This window comes from Epinephelus lanceolatus, chromosome 5 (genome assembly GCF_041903045.1).
Source record: "Epinephelus lanceolatus isolate andai-2023 chromosome 5, ASM4190304v1, whole genome shotgun sequence".
NCBI lineage: Eukaryota > Metazoa > Chordata > Actinopteri > Perciformes > Serranidae > Epinephelus > Epinephelus lanceolatus.
The window spans coordinates 491,230-510,303 of NC_135738.1; the positions used below are offsets into that span (position 1 = coordinate 491,230).

General features: G+C 42.8%; 1 protein-coding gene across 2 annotated transcripts in view; it reads right to left on the reverse strand.

Moving 5' to 3' along the window:
- Positions 1-713: 713 nt before the first annotated feature.
- Positions 714-19,074, reverse strand: part of LOC117261913 (ethanolamine kinase 1) — a 76,678-nt gene continuing 58,317 nt past the window's right edge. For both annotated transcript variants that reach the window (XM_033634504.2, XM_033634505.2), the window contains exons 7-8: positions 14,462-14,535; positions 714-1,619 (exon numbers count right to left, since the gene is read on the reverse strand). In XM_033634504.2, the coding sequence (XP_033490395.1) occupies positions 1,550-1,619; positions 14,462-14,535 (144 nt within the window). In that variant the 3' untranslated portion in view covers positions 714-1,549. The remainder of the gene's footprint in view (positions 1,620-14,461; positions 14,536-19,074) is intronic.

Sequence of the window (19,074 nt, forward strand, 5' to 3'; positions counted from 1 at the left end):
TAAAACGTCCTACAGCCTCAGATCACACAGAAAGAAGGTAAATTTGACATGTGTGGAAACCTTTAATCACACGGCTTATTTCTGTCTCTGATATTGTTTTATTTGTGATTTATAATCAAAGAAAAACACTCATTTCTTACATTTCATGATCAGACAGATAAATGTTTGAGATGAAGAAGACTTGGCTGACTGACGGGTCACATTCTGACCTCTGGTTTTGGAGAGGAGACAAAATATACCCACTCATGGTTACCAAAATCAAATATCAATAGCATCAGAAAACACAGAGTCTGCTCCCTGAAACATAACTTGGCGTTGGAGAACAAGTTGTTTTGGATGCCAACATGTCTCTCCTGCTGTCAGTTCTCAGACGGTCACTGACTGGAGACTCTTTGATTTCACCTGGTGCCTTCACACACTGCATAGTTACACCTCACACCCCTTCTGATTCTATGATGTCATCACGCTGTATCAAATCACACACTGGAGCCACATGATGCCGCCGTCGTTTGGTTCTGTGTAATAATACAAAGGAGGCACAAAGAAGGGACTTCTCAGCAGCTCTATAGCGCCATCTCTGTGTGAAAAGGTTTTATAGTTGTCGGCTATAAGTTATGAATAATAAATATATTGCTTAAACATATTCATGTATGTATTTGATGTAGGAGAGCCAAAGGAAACTTGTCATTAACAGAAACCAGTTGCAGCTCATTGAATTCATGTGTGAGTTTAATTTGGAATAAAATCATTAATAACAGTGTTTTAGTTCAGTAGCACCAGCTCATCAAACCCACCTGTTATTAATTCAATAAGCTGCTGCAGAGTTTGTTCTGTTAACGTCAGGTAACAGCACTTTGAGTCAGTCACTGAGCACAGATGATTTTTACAGTGAATATTTCTAACAAATGTCTGATGCTGAGTATTTCACTATAGCTGCTACAATACAGACTGATTTGTGATATGATTCATATATTAACTGCACAGAGCTCATTCAGAATCAGATACTGTTTTAAACACTTAAATAAGTCAACAAAAATTGAGATTTAGTGTGAGAACATCCTGTCAGGTTTTACAACAATAGTGTAGAGGACAGAGAGCCAGTTAAAATAATGCACCGCTGGGTCCAGTAAATAAGTTGAACTAGAAAGTTGTTTTCCATCAGAGCTGCGGTGCACACTGAATAAGCATGCAAATAAGCCTCTTATGGGTTTTATGATCAGGCTCAGTTTTTGTGGCTTCATGCGACTCGGCTAAATGTGGGAACAATTAATGTGTTTCTGGCACCAGCTTTGGCTCAATTTGCCAAAAAGGCTTATCGGCATACTGACTGTGGTCAAACAAATATTCTAAAAATCACAGAGATAGCAAAACATATTATCTCACACTACAGCCTGCAATAACACACAGGGGGAGAACATGTATACACTCGGTCTGTGCCTTTGTTTCCACTGTACAGGAGTATTATATGATGTTTGCCACATCTTCTTGGTCTCACAGAGCAGTGATGCAGCGTCTGATTTAAAAAATGCCGGTCCTTGGTCCTCTGTTTCTAGATTATAGTCAATCCAAAATATTCCTCTTTCTTCTCAAAGTAGAAGTTGAGTCGTGCCGTAGCGTATCTGCAGGAGGAGAGAAGAGAAAATAAACCATAAGATTTCTCTCCAAAGCTTTTAGTCAGAATACACCAGCCTCTGTCCTTGGATGTTTATGGTGCAGATCACAATGTAATGGAGTCAAATGTTAAACCAGGACTTCAGACACCAGTGAATGACACAAAGGCAGAGCTGTGTCCATTCTGAGATTCATACAGCTCCTGTAATTCATTTCACGAAGAACATCAATGGAAGCATTAACTGAACTCCACCATTTAACTTCACCAGCTTCGAACTAAAGAAATGGAATTTAACCAAAAGAGTTTAAATCCAATCATTCTGTAACCTTTCCTCTTCTCTTGTGTCAGATTTGGTTTTCAGCTCTTTGCAGTCAGTCAGTTCAGAATAAACTTTCTCTGTGAATAAAAACTCAAATCAAAAAGAGGATCATGGATGGATGGATGGATGATGGATGGATGAATGGATGGATGGATGGATGATGGATGGATGGATGGATGGATGGATGATGGATGGATGGATGATGGATGGATGGATGGATGGATGGATGGATGGATGGATGATGGATGGATGGATGATGGTAAATGTCCCCAGTCTCACCTCTCTTAATGTGGAGTCTGACAGCAGCTCCTCTGTGATCTCTGCTATGTTCATATGTTACAGAATCTCACTGCAGCAAATATCCAAAGTAAAAACTGTAGTTATAAACCTGACAGAGGAACCTGAAGCAAACTTTTAGCTTCTTAAATAATTAATAAAGTGTTGCTGATCTGTCTCTCTGAAGCTCTGCTCTGATCTCTGCTACATTCACATTTTACAAAATCTCACTGCAGCAAATATCCAAATAAACTTGACAGAGGCAACAGAACTTCACTTTTAGCTTCCGAAATGATCAGTGATGTTATGCTGCTCCTCGTGTGTAATGGAGACGGCATCTCTCTGCAGCTCTGCTCTGATCTCTGCTATGTTCACAATTTACAGAATGTCATCCACATTTTCCTCATTAATGATGTACTATTTCATTTACACACCCCTGTGTGTTTCATGAGCAGAGTGTGCGCACATTGTGAACCCACCTCTGTAGGCACACTGTACTGTCTGGATAATATAACCTTAAAACAGCAGGAAAATATGACACCATTCTGACTTCAGACTAGGTTTCTGCTCTATTAACACAGAAATGCATCAACAATACACCTGACCACACCTCATTTACACCTACATACCAATGGGCGCACAGACGTGGGTGCTGGCTGTGACAATGAAAACTGTGTTGGACTGAAACCGGCAATGACAGGCTGTGCTGCACTGTGCGCCGCATTGCGCCAGCTGTGTGATTTTCTCCATGATAATAATTCATTTGAGGAATTTCAGTCAGGATTTAGAGTGCATCATAGCACTGAGACAGCACTAGTTAAAATTACAAATGACCTTCTGATTGCTTCAGACAAAGGACTCGTCTCTGTACTTGTTTTATTAGATCTTAGTGCGGCATTTGACACAATTGACCATCAAATTCTACTGCAGAGACTGGATCACTTAATTGGCCTAAAAGATTCTGCACTAAGCTGGTTTAAATCAATCAATTTCAATCAATCAATCAATTTTATTTATAAAGCCCAATATCACAAATCACAATTTGCCTCACAGGGCTTTACAGCATACGACATCCCTCTGTCCTTATGACCCTCACAGCTGATCAGGAAAAACTCCCCAAAAAAACCCTTTAACGGGGAAAAAAAACCAGTAGAAACCTCAGGAAGAGCAACTGAGGAGGGATCCCTCTTCCAGGACGGACAGACGTGCAATAGATGTCGTACAGAACAGATCAGCATAATAAATTAACAGTAATCCGTATGACACAATGAGACAGAGAGAGAGAGAGAGAGAGAGAGAGACAGAGAGACAGAGACAGAGACAGAGACAGAGACAGAGATGCAGGTAATGACAGTAGCTTACAACAACATTATTGAAAGTAATAATATTATAGTTATAGTTCTGGCTACTGTGGTACAATATGTTGAAAGTATGTATTAATATCTGGCAGTATACATGTGTGACAATAGTCATATGTGTATAATAAGAGTAGAAGTATGACTAATGACTAATGATGGCAGCAGCAGCAGGAGGCATCTGGCAGGACCACGGCAGCAGCACAACCACACACGTCACACTGTCCAGGCACCGCTGTGATATGAGTTAATCTGAGAGACAGTGGAGCACAAAGGCTCCGGAGAAGAAGCCGAGTTAGTGACATCCAGAATGGCCGAGTTAGCAAGATGCAGTAATAGAATACCAGAGAGAGAGAGAGAGAGAGAGAAGGAGAGAAGGTGCCCGGTGTATTATAGGGGGGTTCTCCGGCAGACTAGGCCTAAGTCAGCCTAACTAGGGGCTGGTACAGGGCAAGCCTGAGCCAGCCCTAACTATAAGCTTTATCAAAGAGGAAAGTCTTAAGTCTAGTCTTAATTGTGGAGACGGTGTCTGCCTCCCGGACCGTAACAGGAAGATGATTCCACAGGAGAGGAGCCTGATAGCTGAAGGCTCTGGCTCCTGATCTACTTTTGGAGACTTTAGGGACCACGAGTAACCCTGCGTTCTCAGAGCGCAGTGTTCTGGTGGGATAATATGGCACTATGAGCTCTCTAAGATATGACGGAGCTTGACCATTTAGAGCTTTATAAGTTAACAGTAGGATTTTAAATTCAATTCTGGATTTTACAGGGAGCCAGTGCAGAGAAGCTAAAACAGGAGAAATATGATCTTGTTTCTTAGTTCCTGTTAGTACACGTGCTGCTGCATTCTGAATTATCTGGAGAGTTTTTAAGGACTTACTAGAGCTACCTGATAATAGAGAGTTACAGTAATCCAGCCTAGAGGTAACAAAAGCGTGGACCAATTTTTCTGCATCTTTTCGGGTCAGGATAGGCCTAATTTTCACAATATTACGCAGATGAAAAAATGCAGTCCGTGAGGTTTGTTTTAAATGAGAATTAAAAGACAAATCTTGATCAAATATTACTCCGAGGTTTCTTACGGTAGTGCTAGAGGCCAGAGCAATGCCATCTAGAGAAACTATGTCATCAGATAAAGAGTCTCTGAGTTGTTTGGGGCCAAGAACAATAACTTCAGTTTTGTCTGAATTTAACATCAGGAAATTGGTGCTCATCCAAGTTTTTATGTCTTTAAGGCAGTTATGGAGTTTAGTTAATTGATTACTTTCTTCTGGCTTCATCGATAAATACAACTGAGTATCATCCGCATAACAATGAAAATTTATAGAGTGATTTCTAATGATGTTACCTAAAGGAAGCATATATAGAGTAAATAGGATTGGTCCGAGCACAGAACCTTGCGGAACTCCAAAACAAACTTTGGTACGTAAGGATGATTCATTATGAACATCAACAAACTGAAAACGATCAGATAAATAAGATTTAAACCAGCTTAGTGCAGAACCTTTTAGGCCAATTAAGTGATCCAGTCTCTGCAGTAGAATTTGATGGTCAATTGTGTCAAACGCCGCACTAAGATCTAATAAAACAAGTACAGAGACAAGTCCTTTGTCTGAAGCAATCAGAAGGTCATTTGCAATTTTAACTAGTGCTGTCTCAGTGCTATGATGCACTCTAAATCCTGACTGAAATTCCTCAAATAAATTATTATCATGGAGAAAATCACACAGCTGGTCTGCAACTACTTTCTCAAGGATCTTTGACATAAAGGGAAGATTAGATATTGGTCTATAGTTGGCTAACACCTCTGGATCCAGGATGGGCTTTTTTAGTAGAGGTTTAATTACAGCTACCTTAAAAGACTGTGGTACATAGCCTGTTAATAAGGATATATTGATCATATCTAATATATGAGTGTTAACTAAAGGAAAGACCTCCTTAAGTAGCCTAGTTGGGATGGGGTCTAAGAGACACGTTGATGATTTAGATGAAGAAATCACTACTGTCAATTCTTGAAGAGAAATTGGGGAGAAGCAATCTAAATATATATTAGGTCTTACAGCTGTGTTTGAGGTTAGATAGGTACTATCTGAGGACAGGAGGTCATGAATTTTGCCTCTAATAGTTAGAATTTTGTCATTAAAAAAGCTCATAAAATCATTACTGCTAAGGGCTAAAGGAATACAAGGCTCAATAGAGCTTTGACTCTCAGTCAGCCTGGCTACAGTGCTGAAAAGAAACCTGGGGTTGTTCTTGTTTTCTTCTATTAATGCTGAGTAATAGTTTGCTCTGGCATTGCGGAGGCCCCTCTTATAAGTTTTGAGACTGTCTGTCCAGATTAAACAAGATTCTTCCAGTTTGGTTAATCGCCAATTCCTTTCAAATTTTCGCGATATTTATTTTAACTTACGGGTTTGAGAGTTATACCAAGGAGCGAACTTTCTTTGCTTTTTTAACTTCTTTTTAAGAGGAGCTACAGAGTCAAGTGTTGTTCGCAGCGAGCCTACGGCGCTATCGACAAAATGATCAAAGTCGGTACAGGAAACCTCTGTTACTGAGGGACTTGGTATTGAATTTAACGACGGAGTAATCTTTTCCTTAAATTTTGCGACAGCACTATCTGATAAACATCTAGTATAGTAACTGTTGCTGAGTGGCGTGTAATCGAGTAAAAAGAAATCAAAAGTAATCAGATAATGATCTGATAGCGAGGGATTCTGTGGAAAGACTTTTAGGTTATCAATTTCAATTCCATACGTCAGAACTAGATCGAGGGTATGGTTAAAACAATGAGTGGGTTCATGTACACCCTGACTGAAGCCAATGGAGTCTATTAATGAGATAAACGCGGTAGCCAGGGAGTCATTATCAACGTCGACATGAATGTTAAAATCGCCTACAATAATAACTTTATCTGATTTAAGAACTAAACTGGATAAAAACTCTGAGAATTCAGATACAAATTCAGAATACGGGCCAGGAGCACGGTACACTATAACAAATAAAAGTGGCTGCGAGGTTTTCCAGGTCGGATGTAAAACACTAAGAACGAGGCTTTCAAATGAATTATAATCTAGTTTAGGTTTAGGGCTGATTAACAGACTAGAGTTAAAAATGGCTGCAACTCCCCCTCCTCGGCTGCTGCCTCGAGGAATGTGGGTATTATTATGACTGGGAGGAGTGGACTCATTTAGACTAACATATTCATCTTGACACAGCCAGGTTTCAGTGAGACTGAGTAAATCAATATGATTATCTGATATTAATTCATTTACTAACACTGCTTTAGACGATAGAGACCTGATATTTAACAGTCCGCATTTAATTCTCCTGTTTTGTCTTTCTGTCACAGAAGAGGTTTTAATTTTTATGAGGTTGTTATGCACAACTCCTCTTTGTTTAATTTTAGATTTAAATAATTTAGGTGGTCGGGGGACAGACACCGTTTGTATAAAACTATGAAAACTATGGCTGGGTAACTGAACTAGAAGCTCAGAGAGGCGTATAGGACTGCGTCTCCGAGTCCTGGTCTCAACTCTGGGTTGTCAGGGATTTGATTTACTAATAAAGTTTGCCAGGTTCCTAGAAATGAGAGCAGCTCCATCCAAAGTGGGATGAATGCCGTCTCTCCTAATAAGACCAGGTTTTCCCCAGAAAGTTTGCCAATTATTAACAAAACCCACATCGTTTGCTGGACACCACCTGGACAGCCAGCGATTAAATGATGACATGCAGCTAAACATGTCATCACTGGTCAGATTTGGGAGGGGTCCAGAGAAAACTACGGAGTCTGACATCGTTTTTGCATATTCTCACACCGAGGCAATATTAATTTTAGTGACCTCCGATTGGCGTAACCGGGTGTCATTGCCGCCGACGTGAATAACAATCTTACTGAATCTACGTTTAGCCTGAGCCAGCAGTTTTAAATTTGACTCAGTGTCGCCTGCTCTGGCCCCAGGGATACATTTGACTATGGCTGCTGGTGTTGCTAACTTCACGTTCCTCAGAATAGAGCTGCCAATAACCAGAGTTTTATCCTCAGCGGGTGTGTCGCTGAGTGGGGAAAAGCAGTTGGAAACGTGAACAGGCTGGTGGTGAGCCGTGGGCTTATTTATCTGATTGTTTTCAGTTTGTTGACGTTCATAATGAATCATCCGTACGTACTAAAGTTTGTTTTGGAGTTCCGCAAGGTTCTGTGCTCGGACCAATCCTATTTATTCTATATATGCTTCCTTTAGGTAACATCATTAGAAATCACTCTATAAATTTCCATTGTTATGCGGATGATACTCAGTTGTATTTATCGATGAAGCCAGAAGAAAGTAATCAATTAACTAAACTCCATAACTGCCTTAAAGACATAAAAACTTGGATGAGCACCAATTTCCTGATGTTAAATTCAGACAAAACTGAAGTTATTGTTCTTGGCCCCAAACAACTCAGAGACTCTTTATCTGATGACATAGTTTCTCTAGATGGCATTGCTCTGGCCTCTAGCACTACCGTAAGAAACCTCGGAGTAATATTTGATCAAGATTTGTCTTTTAATTCTCATTTAAAACAAACCTCACGGACTGCATTTTTTCATCTGCGTAATATTGCGAAAATTAGGCCTATCCTGACCCGAAAAGATGCAGAAAAATTGGTCCACGCTTTTGTTACCTCTAGGCTGGATTACTGTAACTCTCTATTATCAGGTAGCTCTAGTAAGTCCTTAAAAACTCTCCAGCTAATTCAGAATGCAGCAGCACGTGTACTAACAGGAACTAAGAAACAAGATCATATTTCTCCTGTTTTAGCTTCTCTGCACTGGCTCCCTGTAAAATCCAGAATTGAATTTAAAATCCTACTGTTAACTTATAAAGCTCTAAATGGTCAAGCTCCGTCATATCTTAGAGAGCTCATAGTGCCATATTATCCCACCAGAACACTGCGCTCTGAGAACGCAGGGTTACTCGTGGTCCCTAAAGTCTCCAAAAGCAGATCAGGAGCCAGAGCCTTCAGCTATCAGGCTCCTCTCCTGTGGAATCATCTTCCTGTTACGGTCCGGGAGGCAGACACTGTCTCCACATTTAAGACTAGACTTAAGACTTTCCTCTTTGATAAAGCTTATAGTTAGGGCTGGCTCAGGCTTGCCCTGTACCAGCCCCTAGTTAGGCTGACTTAGGTCTAGTCTGCTGGAGGACCCCCCTATAATACACCGGGCACCTTCTCTCCTTCTCTCTCTCTCTCTCTCTGGTATTCTATTACTGCATCTTGCTAACTCGGCCATTCTGGATGTCACTAACTCGGCTTCTTCTCCGGAGCCTTTGTGCTCCACTGTCTCTCAGATTAACTCATATCACAGCGGTGCCTGGACAGCGTGACGTGTGTGGTTGTGCTGCTGCCGTGGTCCTGCCAGATGCCTCCTGCTGCTGCTGCCATCATTAGTCATTAGTCATACTTCTACTGTTATTATACACATATGACTATTGTCACACATGTATACTGCCAGATATTAATACATACTTTCAACATATTGTACCACAGTAGCCAGAACTATAACTATAATATTATTACTTTCAATAATGTTGTTGTAAGCTACTGTCATTACCTGCATCTCTCTCTCTCTCTCTCTCTCTCTCTCTCTGTCTCATTGTGTCATACGGATTACTGTTAATTTATTATGCTGATCTGTTCTGTACGACATCTATTGCACGTCTGTCCGTCCTGGAAGAGGGATCCCTCCTCAGTTGCTCTTCCTGAGGTTTCTACCATTTTTTTCCCCGTTAAAGGGTTTTTTGGGGAGTTTTTCCTGATCAGTTGTGACGGTCATAAGGACAGAGGGATGTCGTATGCTGTAAAGCCCTGTGAGGCAAATTGTGATTTGTGATATTGGGCTTTATAAATAAAATTGATTGATTGAAAATTGAATTGATTGATGTTGTGTGTCTGCGTTTCACCCTCAATGTGTCTAACATTAAGATGTAGCAGCATAAATCTTAAAGATGTAGACTCTTCATCAGTCTGAAGTGAAGATACAATAATGTGTTTGTCCGGCGTTCACTCCGGGTCACTCTGCAGCCCCTGCTTACAGCTCAAGGTGGCCACCATTTGTTTGCAAACTTGCATAACAATATAGCATCCAGTCTCTATTCAGTACAGCAGCGAGTCTGAAAGCTGTGCCAAAGCCTCAGAACTTAACTGCAAGAAAAGTGGTTTTGTATTTGTTGAAACCATATTATCGAACGCTTCAGTAAATCTGATGTCTGAGTACGCTGTTGCCCTTGGCCATTATACTATCCCCTTTGAAATGAAGTGAAGTTTGAAAAGCACAGAAAATGGAGGCACAGAGAGGAGTTTGTCCTTTAATCAGTGCTTTCACTGAACTCCTCAATGCCGAATCAGTTTTCTATCTTTTATTGCTCACTGAGACAAAAAGATAATTCAGACACATGCCTTTTAGTTACTTCACTCTATTCCCCACCTGTATCTCTGGGTAGAACTGCTTTCTAATTATTGTGTCAGAGGCCGACTTCTGTTGTCTGCTCACACACGTGTTTCTGTCTTCACTTAGGGTCACCTCTGGAGGAACAATACACACCTGTTTCAGATCATGGCAATTTCATCCATCCATCCATCCATCCATCCATCCATCCATCCGCTTATCCGGGGAAGGTCTCTGGAGCAGCAGACTGAACAAAGTCCTCCAGACGTCCCTCTCCTCAGCTTCTTCCTCAGCTCCTCCTGGAGGACCCCGAGGTGTTCCCAGACAAGATGAGATCTATAATCCCTCCAGTGTGTTCTGGATCTGCCCCGGGGCCTCCTACCAGCTGGACCAGGAGGATCCTGATCAGATGTTGAACCACCTCAACATGAAGGAGCAGCGGCTCTACTCCGAGCTCCCTCCAGATGTCTGACTCCTCCCCCTATCTCTAAGGCTGAGCCCAGACACCCTACAGAGGAAACTCATTTCAGACGCTTGTATCTGTGACCTCATTCTTTCAGTCACTACCCAGAGCTCATGACCATAGGTGAGGGTTGTCATAGATGGTCCAATAAATCGAAAGCTTCGCCTTCTTGCTCAGCTCCTTCTGAACCACGTTGGTCCAGCACAGCTGCACGAAACCATCAATCCATCTCACGCTCCATTTTACCCTCACTGTGAACCTGAAGACCCTGAGATACTTGAACTCCCTCGCTTGGGGCAGTTACTCTCTCTGAACCCAGAGGAAACAATCCACTGACGGACTGATGGCAATCTCAACAGTCACATGTTCACAGATAAACTTTCATTGATATGAGATTAATCCTTTAAGATGATCATGTTTATTGTTTCTGAAGCAGCACCTTCAGTACCTGGATCAAGCAGCTTGTGAAAAACAGTCCCATTAACTATGTCAGCCACATGATTATTGGCTTTTATTCTTAAGAAGTCAAAATGTCCCAAAATGTCAATCCACAGCATTTAGAATCAAAGACTGTCTCTGTAAGTTATTCTCTCTGAACTCGCAGCACTGTATCTATAAAATACCTTCACACACATTCACATTATTTCTGCTTCTACACTGGAAAGGTGAAAAATGCACTTGGTGAATTTACAATGTCATCATATGGACCTTCAGTCAGTTCAAATAAAACCTGAAAAGAGCTATAAAATGTTGACTAATTCAAAACAATGAAATAAGAAGTCAGTGTTAATGTAATTATCCGTCACACCCCAACCCTCCACAGGTCAAATTATAATCATTTAAAGAACAGCAGCGTCCACAGGTGATCCCATTCAGCCCTGTTTTTATTGAGGCCGACACCTCAAACTGGCGTGCTGAACATTTATCATCATCACAGATGAAACTGAGACGTCTCTCTGTTTAGCAGGAGTAGAAGAAAAAAGCAGGTATTTCATTTCACAATGTGCTTTTGTGCACACGTCGCTCCATTTTGCAGCGGGGCTTTTCCAAACAGTGGGCCTCCTCCTCTTCATTTCCTCATAATAATGTCTTTGTCAAACAGCGGCTCACCTCGCCAACAAGTCCACAAATCTAAACCGCTGACTCGAAGACACTTTCAACACATGAAGAAAATCATATAAGGAGAGTAAATATGGCCGGCGGAGAGAGGGCGGGTTTGCATTCCCCTTGTGGCTCCCTATTGTCACATCTCCATCTGGCCCTGGTTACCGCACGAGGCCGAGGAGACGCCTGTCACTCGTTGGGAAGTCTGCACAGATTTGGCTCAGGGGGATAACGAAGAGAGGAAACACACACACACACACACACATTCAGGGTTGAACTCTGACTTCCTATCTCCTTCAGCAAAAACAACTGCTTCATCATAAAGGCAGAGAGCAGCAGTGTGATGCGTTCACTGTCAGGTAAAGGACGAGCATCTGTTCTGCTCCTGCTGAGAGGAAACAAGTCTCCACAGCAGCAGACGGCGGTCGTCTGTATCCATCATTGAAAAAGGGAAACAGGAAGAGCGTCTTGATGCTAGTTAGCCAGTTAGCACATGAACAACACAATCAGAGCATATTTACCGTGCACCAGTGAACAATAACACAAACCATCAGGAAACATTTCTGCTAAAGAGAAAAATAATCTGACCTTATGGAACAAGTTGGTTTTGGTCTCACTCCCTCTGGACTTTAGCTCCTCCTTTACTCACTGACGCTCCTCTGCCCCTCACCTGAGCTCAGCTCACAGTCAGAGAGAGGTCATTCACTGACGGGCTCTGCCATCATCGCTGCAGATTCAACACCGTAAATCGGCCAAAAAGAAGCCACTGTGGGCCGATGAGGGGCAACAGTGCTGGACACACCACTGTGATGAGGACAAATGTTCACCAACAGGCTCTGATTGGCTCTGATTGGCTCTGATTCATCGTGCTGAATCGGCCAAAAACAAAAAGCTGCCAGTGGCTGATGTGAACTCACCACACTGTTGAGGGTGACAGAGGCTCACTGACGGCCCAACACTGACCGAAGACTTACTGTTGGCTTGGTGTGTCAGGACCTTTCAGGTCACGGCAGACAGGTGACTACTCACAGAACGCACACCAACCAGCTGTGACATGCTAACGCTACTAGCTCCCAGAGCTTCCTCCTTCCATCACCTCTGTCCTGTGCAGTTTAGCCCCCCCCCCGGCATTTTGTTCTCAGTATGTGCAGGATTTCAATCAATTCACTCTGCAGATGAATAAAAAGCTCTGAGAAGAGAAGCAGCTCACTGACTGTCAGCTAGCTATTGTAAATCCGGATGTGACCTGGCCTTTATGCATCCAATTAAACCTCCTCTGCAAGACAGAATACGAAAGTCACGGCTACATTACTTACTGCTCATCTATTCAATGTAAATGTAGCTTTCTTTATGCTATTTAAACAAATGACAAGGACAGCCTCAGGAGGCGCTGTGCTGTGACTGTGGTGCTCATTGTTGCTGTATTTAAAGCACAAGATGAAAGGCTGGACAAACTATCAATTCATTTCAGTTTTATTTTAACAGCCTCATATGACAAAGCACAGTGCGGCTCAGAGGGCCCTCTGTCCTTGGACACTCACAGCTCACCAGGAAAAACTCCCCAAAAACATGGCTGAAAGCTCAAGAAGAGACACCGAGGAGGGATCCCTCTTCAGGACGGACACGCTGACAGTAGAACAGATCAACAGAATGAATGTGCAGTGATCCATATGACAGCGAGACGTCCATATTGTCTCTTTGTCTGCAGGCTGAATGATGGAGACTCCTCAGAGCAGCGTTGGCTCAGGGAATTATCACATATGGGTTTGTGTGAGTGTTTGGAGGTCGGCTGGACGGTGAAGGTTTTAAACCTGGTTCTCCATCGTTACTGTTGCTCTCTGAGCTCATTTCAGTTAAAGGAAGGTAACCCGACCCTCAGCGTGCACTTATGGACAACCTCCGGCGGCGGCTTAGGGGAGCAGACGTCTAGCAGGCGCATGTGGCCCGGCCCGGGATGAGAGACGTATATGTAAGGGAGGACCGACAGCCCGGGAACAATAGCGCCTCTGTGCCTCGGCACCCCTCTGGATCACATTTCCTCCCAGGTCCAGATCGAAATGAGGCGGGGGCCCTGTCGCTGATCTAGCAGGCGAGCAGAGAAAGCCACACAGAGGGGAGGGTGCCGTATGTCAATAGTGATTAGGATCACGATCACAACTGTGGCGGGTGTGGGGCGCTGGGAGTGGGGGTGCAGGGAAACATTTGGCCCTCCTGAACTTTATTGTCTGCTGGCTGGTCGAGAGGAATGTCTCCTGGACCTGTTTAAAGATAACTGTGTGGATCATGATCCATCTGAAAATAAAAGAAATGACTTCTGATTCCTTTGTGGAGGCCGGGGCTTTCATCTCTTCAGGATCTGTGGTTTCAGAGCAAAGAACGTCATGTGTAAACAGTTTGCCTGCTTTTGGAGGTGACAGGAAGACGTGTGCTCGTCCTGCCTGCTTTGTGCCAGATTCTGGATACACAAAGTCTGAAATATTTCCACACTCTGGGCTCAAGTTCCCGACTCTTTATTGCAACTACTCTGCCAACAAATTCTTTGTCAGGAAACTCTAATGAAGATCCTGTTTGTCTAAACACTGCAGTAAAATACTGAGAGCTTGAATGGAATGCTCAGGATATATTTTTCCATGTGTGAGTGTTTCAGTGATGCATGCTGATGTTAAATAACAAGACGGTCCCATCAAGTCGTACTAATGTCATACTTTCCTCTGCGTTAAACCGCAGCTGACGAGGTGTTAATGCTTCATGTCAGGAGCACGTCCACCTGAATATTGACAGTTTCTCTGTTTTGTGCAGCATTTAATGCTCAAAAGAAACTGGAGAAGCATTTATACAAAGTGACACCCACACACTCTAAGCGTGATGGGACCTTTGAGTGGCCTGCGTCACAAATACAAACCTTTGGAAGTCAAAGTCGATGGAGGAGAAGCGTGACTGCAGGATGGCCCAAAGACCCCAGAAGAAGTTGGAGGCCTGTTGGAAGAGAAAGAAAAACACATTAAAGAGCCACAGCAACAGTTTTCATGATTCAGACTGGTTTTCAAAGTGTTTGAATGTTTCACTGGTTTTTATTCATTTTATCACAACATGAAAATACTGGACTTGGTATGATCCATGACAGTGAACATCATGTCTGATTTTATTGTTGAAGAGGTAGAAATTATTGAATTGAATCATACAAACTGTGTGTGTGTGTGTGTGTGTGTGTGTGTGTGTTTCATCATCATCAAACCACTGTTTATTAAGAAAAAACTGGCTGAGCATTAAACTCTCACAGCAATGCACTGAGTTGAGTTCACACCCAATGTGCTGCAAGGAAACAAACATATAAAAGAAATCCCAAAATAATGATGAAAAAACTCCATAAGAACATGAGCAGCAACGTCTATCAAGGAATTATGAAAAAAAACAGGAAAAAGACAAAAACATGAAATAACAAGAACAAAATCTGCCATAACTGACGGATACACAGCAACAATAAAAACAGTCAAATGCAGAGAATGAGAAGGTTTCATTAAAACTACAGCAGTGACATTAAAGAGGAGAATGTGAGATGTCCAATCTACTACATACCTGAAAACACATATCACATGACCACTGCCATACACTGCCCCCCAATGTAAACAGGAAGCAGATTGTCCATGGTTGGTTGCTAAGTTACAGAAAACACGAAGAAGATGGCAGAAAGTGAGAGCAGAGATTTCTTTGTTTGGACTGATGATGAGGTGGAGACATTACTGAAAGTAACACGCGAGTATACGGAGGTCAAGGTGGCAGAAAACAGATATGAGGCGTTACAAAGCAACACAGCGACATGTTGGCAATACCAGGAGCATCATCCAGCACTGCAGGAAGTCATGACGATGGGAAAAGAGTAAAGTTTCCCACACAGGAAGGATGAAATCATGAAAGGTAATGAAGAGTTCACTGTCATGTTTTGGCTTGACGTGTCGTGACCACAGACTGTAAAGATAATGGACGTAGCCGCCATTATGTCACTCTTTGGTTCGTAGACTCCTGTTTTGAAGCTTCAAGTTCCACGTTTCAGCCATCTCCATCTTGGTGTTTTGGAGCCAGTGACCATATTTGGATGAGAGGGTGGAGCTGTGGAGGAGTGAGGGGTGGAGCTGACTGAGAGGCCAAGGACAGTCTGTGATGATGAATGTTGAAATGATCTCCAGAGACCAAACAGGCTGTAAACATGTTGATTTCTACATGTGAACATGAAGGTCCGTGGGGAGCCAGCCTCTAGTGGATATCAAAGGAACTGCAGGTTGTGATGCATCATGTTTTGGCCCTGGAGGTCAACACTTGGTTGTGACTGATATGACTCACTGAGGAGGAGAACCTGGATGCTCGTCCACACTAAAACACACTCCAGAGTGTTCAAACTAAAACACACTCCGGAGTGTTCAAACTAAAACACACTCCGGAGTGTTCAAACTAAAACACACTCCGGAGTGTTCAAACTAAAACACACTCCGGAGTGTTCAAACTAAAACACAGTCCGGAGTGTTCAAACTAGTGTCTTCAGCACGGATCTGATTGGCCGATAGAGAGTGATCAAACTCATTAACATACTGTAGTCTGTGATTTTCCTGCAGGACTTTAAGAAACTGTATAAATCTTGTGGTGTCTGCACATTAACGTGTGTCAGTGACTGTTGTAAATTAAAAGGTGTTGTATGCTTTCATAAAGTTTGTTTGTCTTTGATGCTTTGCTTTATTTCTGTGCTCCACAGAGCAGAACTGTAAAAACACTGCGATGACCTCCGATCATCCTCTAACTGCTGCTGCACGCCGCCGCCGCCCCTGCTGCTGCTGCTGCTGCTGCTCAGTCAGGATGACAAACCTCTGTATTGAATGGTTCCCTCCTTAATGGCTTTGCTCACTTAGGCTTGCGGACTTCCCTGCCTCCATAAATTTCTGTTGTTCTCCACCCTTATTGTAAATCTTCATGGTAGGACCACTAATAGCGAGTCCTAATAAGATCCAGACAGGCCTCTGTTCTGCGGCCCAGTGATATAATCACATTTTTATTTGATAATCAAATAAAGGCTGGAATGAAATACTTGAAGAGCAATGTGCGGTTTTCCCTTGGCGTTCTCCTCCTCACTGGCAGATTTTCATCTCTAATCTCTGTCTCTAGTTGGAGGGAGAGATTGAGCGTGTTTCCATTATGATTAATAACTGCTCTCCATTAAGAGGCGAACGCTGCACTCAGAGCGGCGGTGACACGCAGCCATTGAGAAAAACGCAGATGAGAAACGGGCAGGGTGACATCACAGAACCGCAGGCTTCAGCCTCCACATCAGGGGGGATCCCTGCGGAGGAGGCAAGTCGTAAAGACCCCACTGCGTCTTGGCACAGCGTGCCAGGGATTAAGATGGGAGGGAGGCAGCTTCACGCCGCAGAGCTTTGGCACCAGGCCAGACTTTGTGGATGGCACACAGCTTCCTCCAGTGCAGGCTGCTTCCCTCATCTGTATTCTCGTCTATGCTGAACTATAGTGTCACTTCAATGTAGTCTGATTATTCACAGCAATTACCAAGTGACACCAGCAGCACACAAAAAGACATAATGGAGTTTAATGCAGTTCATCAAAAAGGCAGAACAAAAAGCTCACACACAAAACAACAGCAGCAGACTGACGACGCCATCGCTGCTGTTTGGAAAGTTTCCAAACTCACTTACACATCATGAAATCCATCATCTGGGTTTCACCAGGTGGGATGACCAGAAATGTTTTTAAAATCTTTAACCAACCAAAATCAACACGTGTACGAGTTTGTTTTTAACGTGGGTTACCTGGTGACAGAGTTCCCTCCCATCGTAGACCCCAGCTGTGAACACAGTCTCGGTCGGGGTGTTGTCGCCTGGTTGCAGCCCAGGTTAGTGAACAGTAGAAATCAGCATGGAGGCCAGTGACAATGTAACGGTGGTTACTTCTTTTTTATTTCTCTAACTTACTCTGTCTCTCTTTCAAACTCGGTGCAGGCTAAATACCAAGTGATGTTTTAGTGCTGCTCAGACAAAGACAGACGCTATTTTCTGTCATCACATCGTGGCGGTAAACGAGGAAAGTTAGCACATCCACCTGGGTACTGTTCTTCCATCACTGCTGATTCAGAGCTGTGTTAAGGAGCCGGGTCTGTTTTGTGTTGCATTTGCTGCTGTCAATCAATCAATCAATCAATCTATCAATCAATTTTATTTATAAAGCCCAATATCACAAATCACAATTTGCCTCACAGGGCTTTACAGCATACGACATCCCTCTGTCAGGAAAAACTTAAAACAACTGAGGAGGGATCCCTCTTCCAGGACGGACAGACGTGCAATAGATGTCGTACAGAACAGATCAACATGATAAATTAACAGTAATCCATATGACACAATGAGACAGAGAGAGAGACAGAGAGAGAGAGAGAGAGAGAGAGAGACAGAGAGAGATACAGGTAATGACAGTAGCTTACAACAACATTAATGAAAGTAATAATATTATAGTTATAGTTCTGGCTACTGTGGTACAATATGTTGAAAGTATGTATTAATATCTGACAGTATACATGTGTGACAATAGTCATATGTGTATAATAACAGTAGAAGTATAGTAGAGAGAGAAAGAGAGAGAGAGAGAGAGAGAGAGAGAAGGAGAGAAGGTGCCCGGTGTATTATAGGGGGTCCTCCGGCAGACTAGGCCTAAGTCAGCCTAACTAGGGGCTGGTACAGGGCAAGCCTGAGCCAGCCCTAACTATAAGCTTTATCAAAGAGGAAAGTCTTAAGTCTAGTCTTAAATGTGGAGACGGTGTCTGCCTCCCGGACCGTAACAGGAAGATGATTCCACAGGAGAGGAGCCTGATAGCTGAAGGCTCTGGCTCCTGATCTACTTTTGGAGACTTTAGGGGCCACGAGTAACCCTGCGTTCTCAGAGCGCAGTGTTCTGGTGGGATAATATGGCACTATGAGCTCTCTAAGATATGACGGAGCTTGACCATTTAGAGCTTTATAAGTTAACAGTAGGATTTTAAATTCAATTCTGGATTTTACAGGGAGCCAGTGCAGAGAAGCTAAAACAGGAGAAATATGATCTCGTTTCTTAGTTCCTGTTAGTACACGTGCTGCTGCATTCTGAATTAGCTGGAGAGTTTTTAAGGACTTACTAGAGCTACCTGATAATAGAGAGTTACAGTAATCCAGCCTAGAGGTAACAAAAGCGTGGACCAATTTTCTGCATCTTTTCGGGTCAGGATAGGCCTAATTTTCACAATATTATGCAGATGAAAAAATGCAGTCCGTGAGGTTTGTTTTAAATGAAAATTAAAAGACAAATCTTGATCAAATATTACTCCGAGGTTTCTTACGGTAGTGCTAGAGGCCAGAGCAATGCCATCTGTCAGTAGTGTTGTGTTTTAAGTCTGTCTCTCAGGTTAACACTTTAGTTAACACTCATATATTAGATATGATCAATATATCCTTATTAACAGGCTATGTACCACAGTCTTTTAAGGTA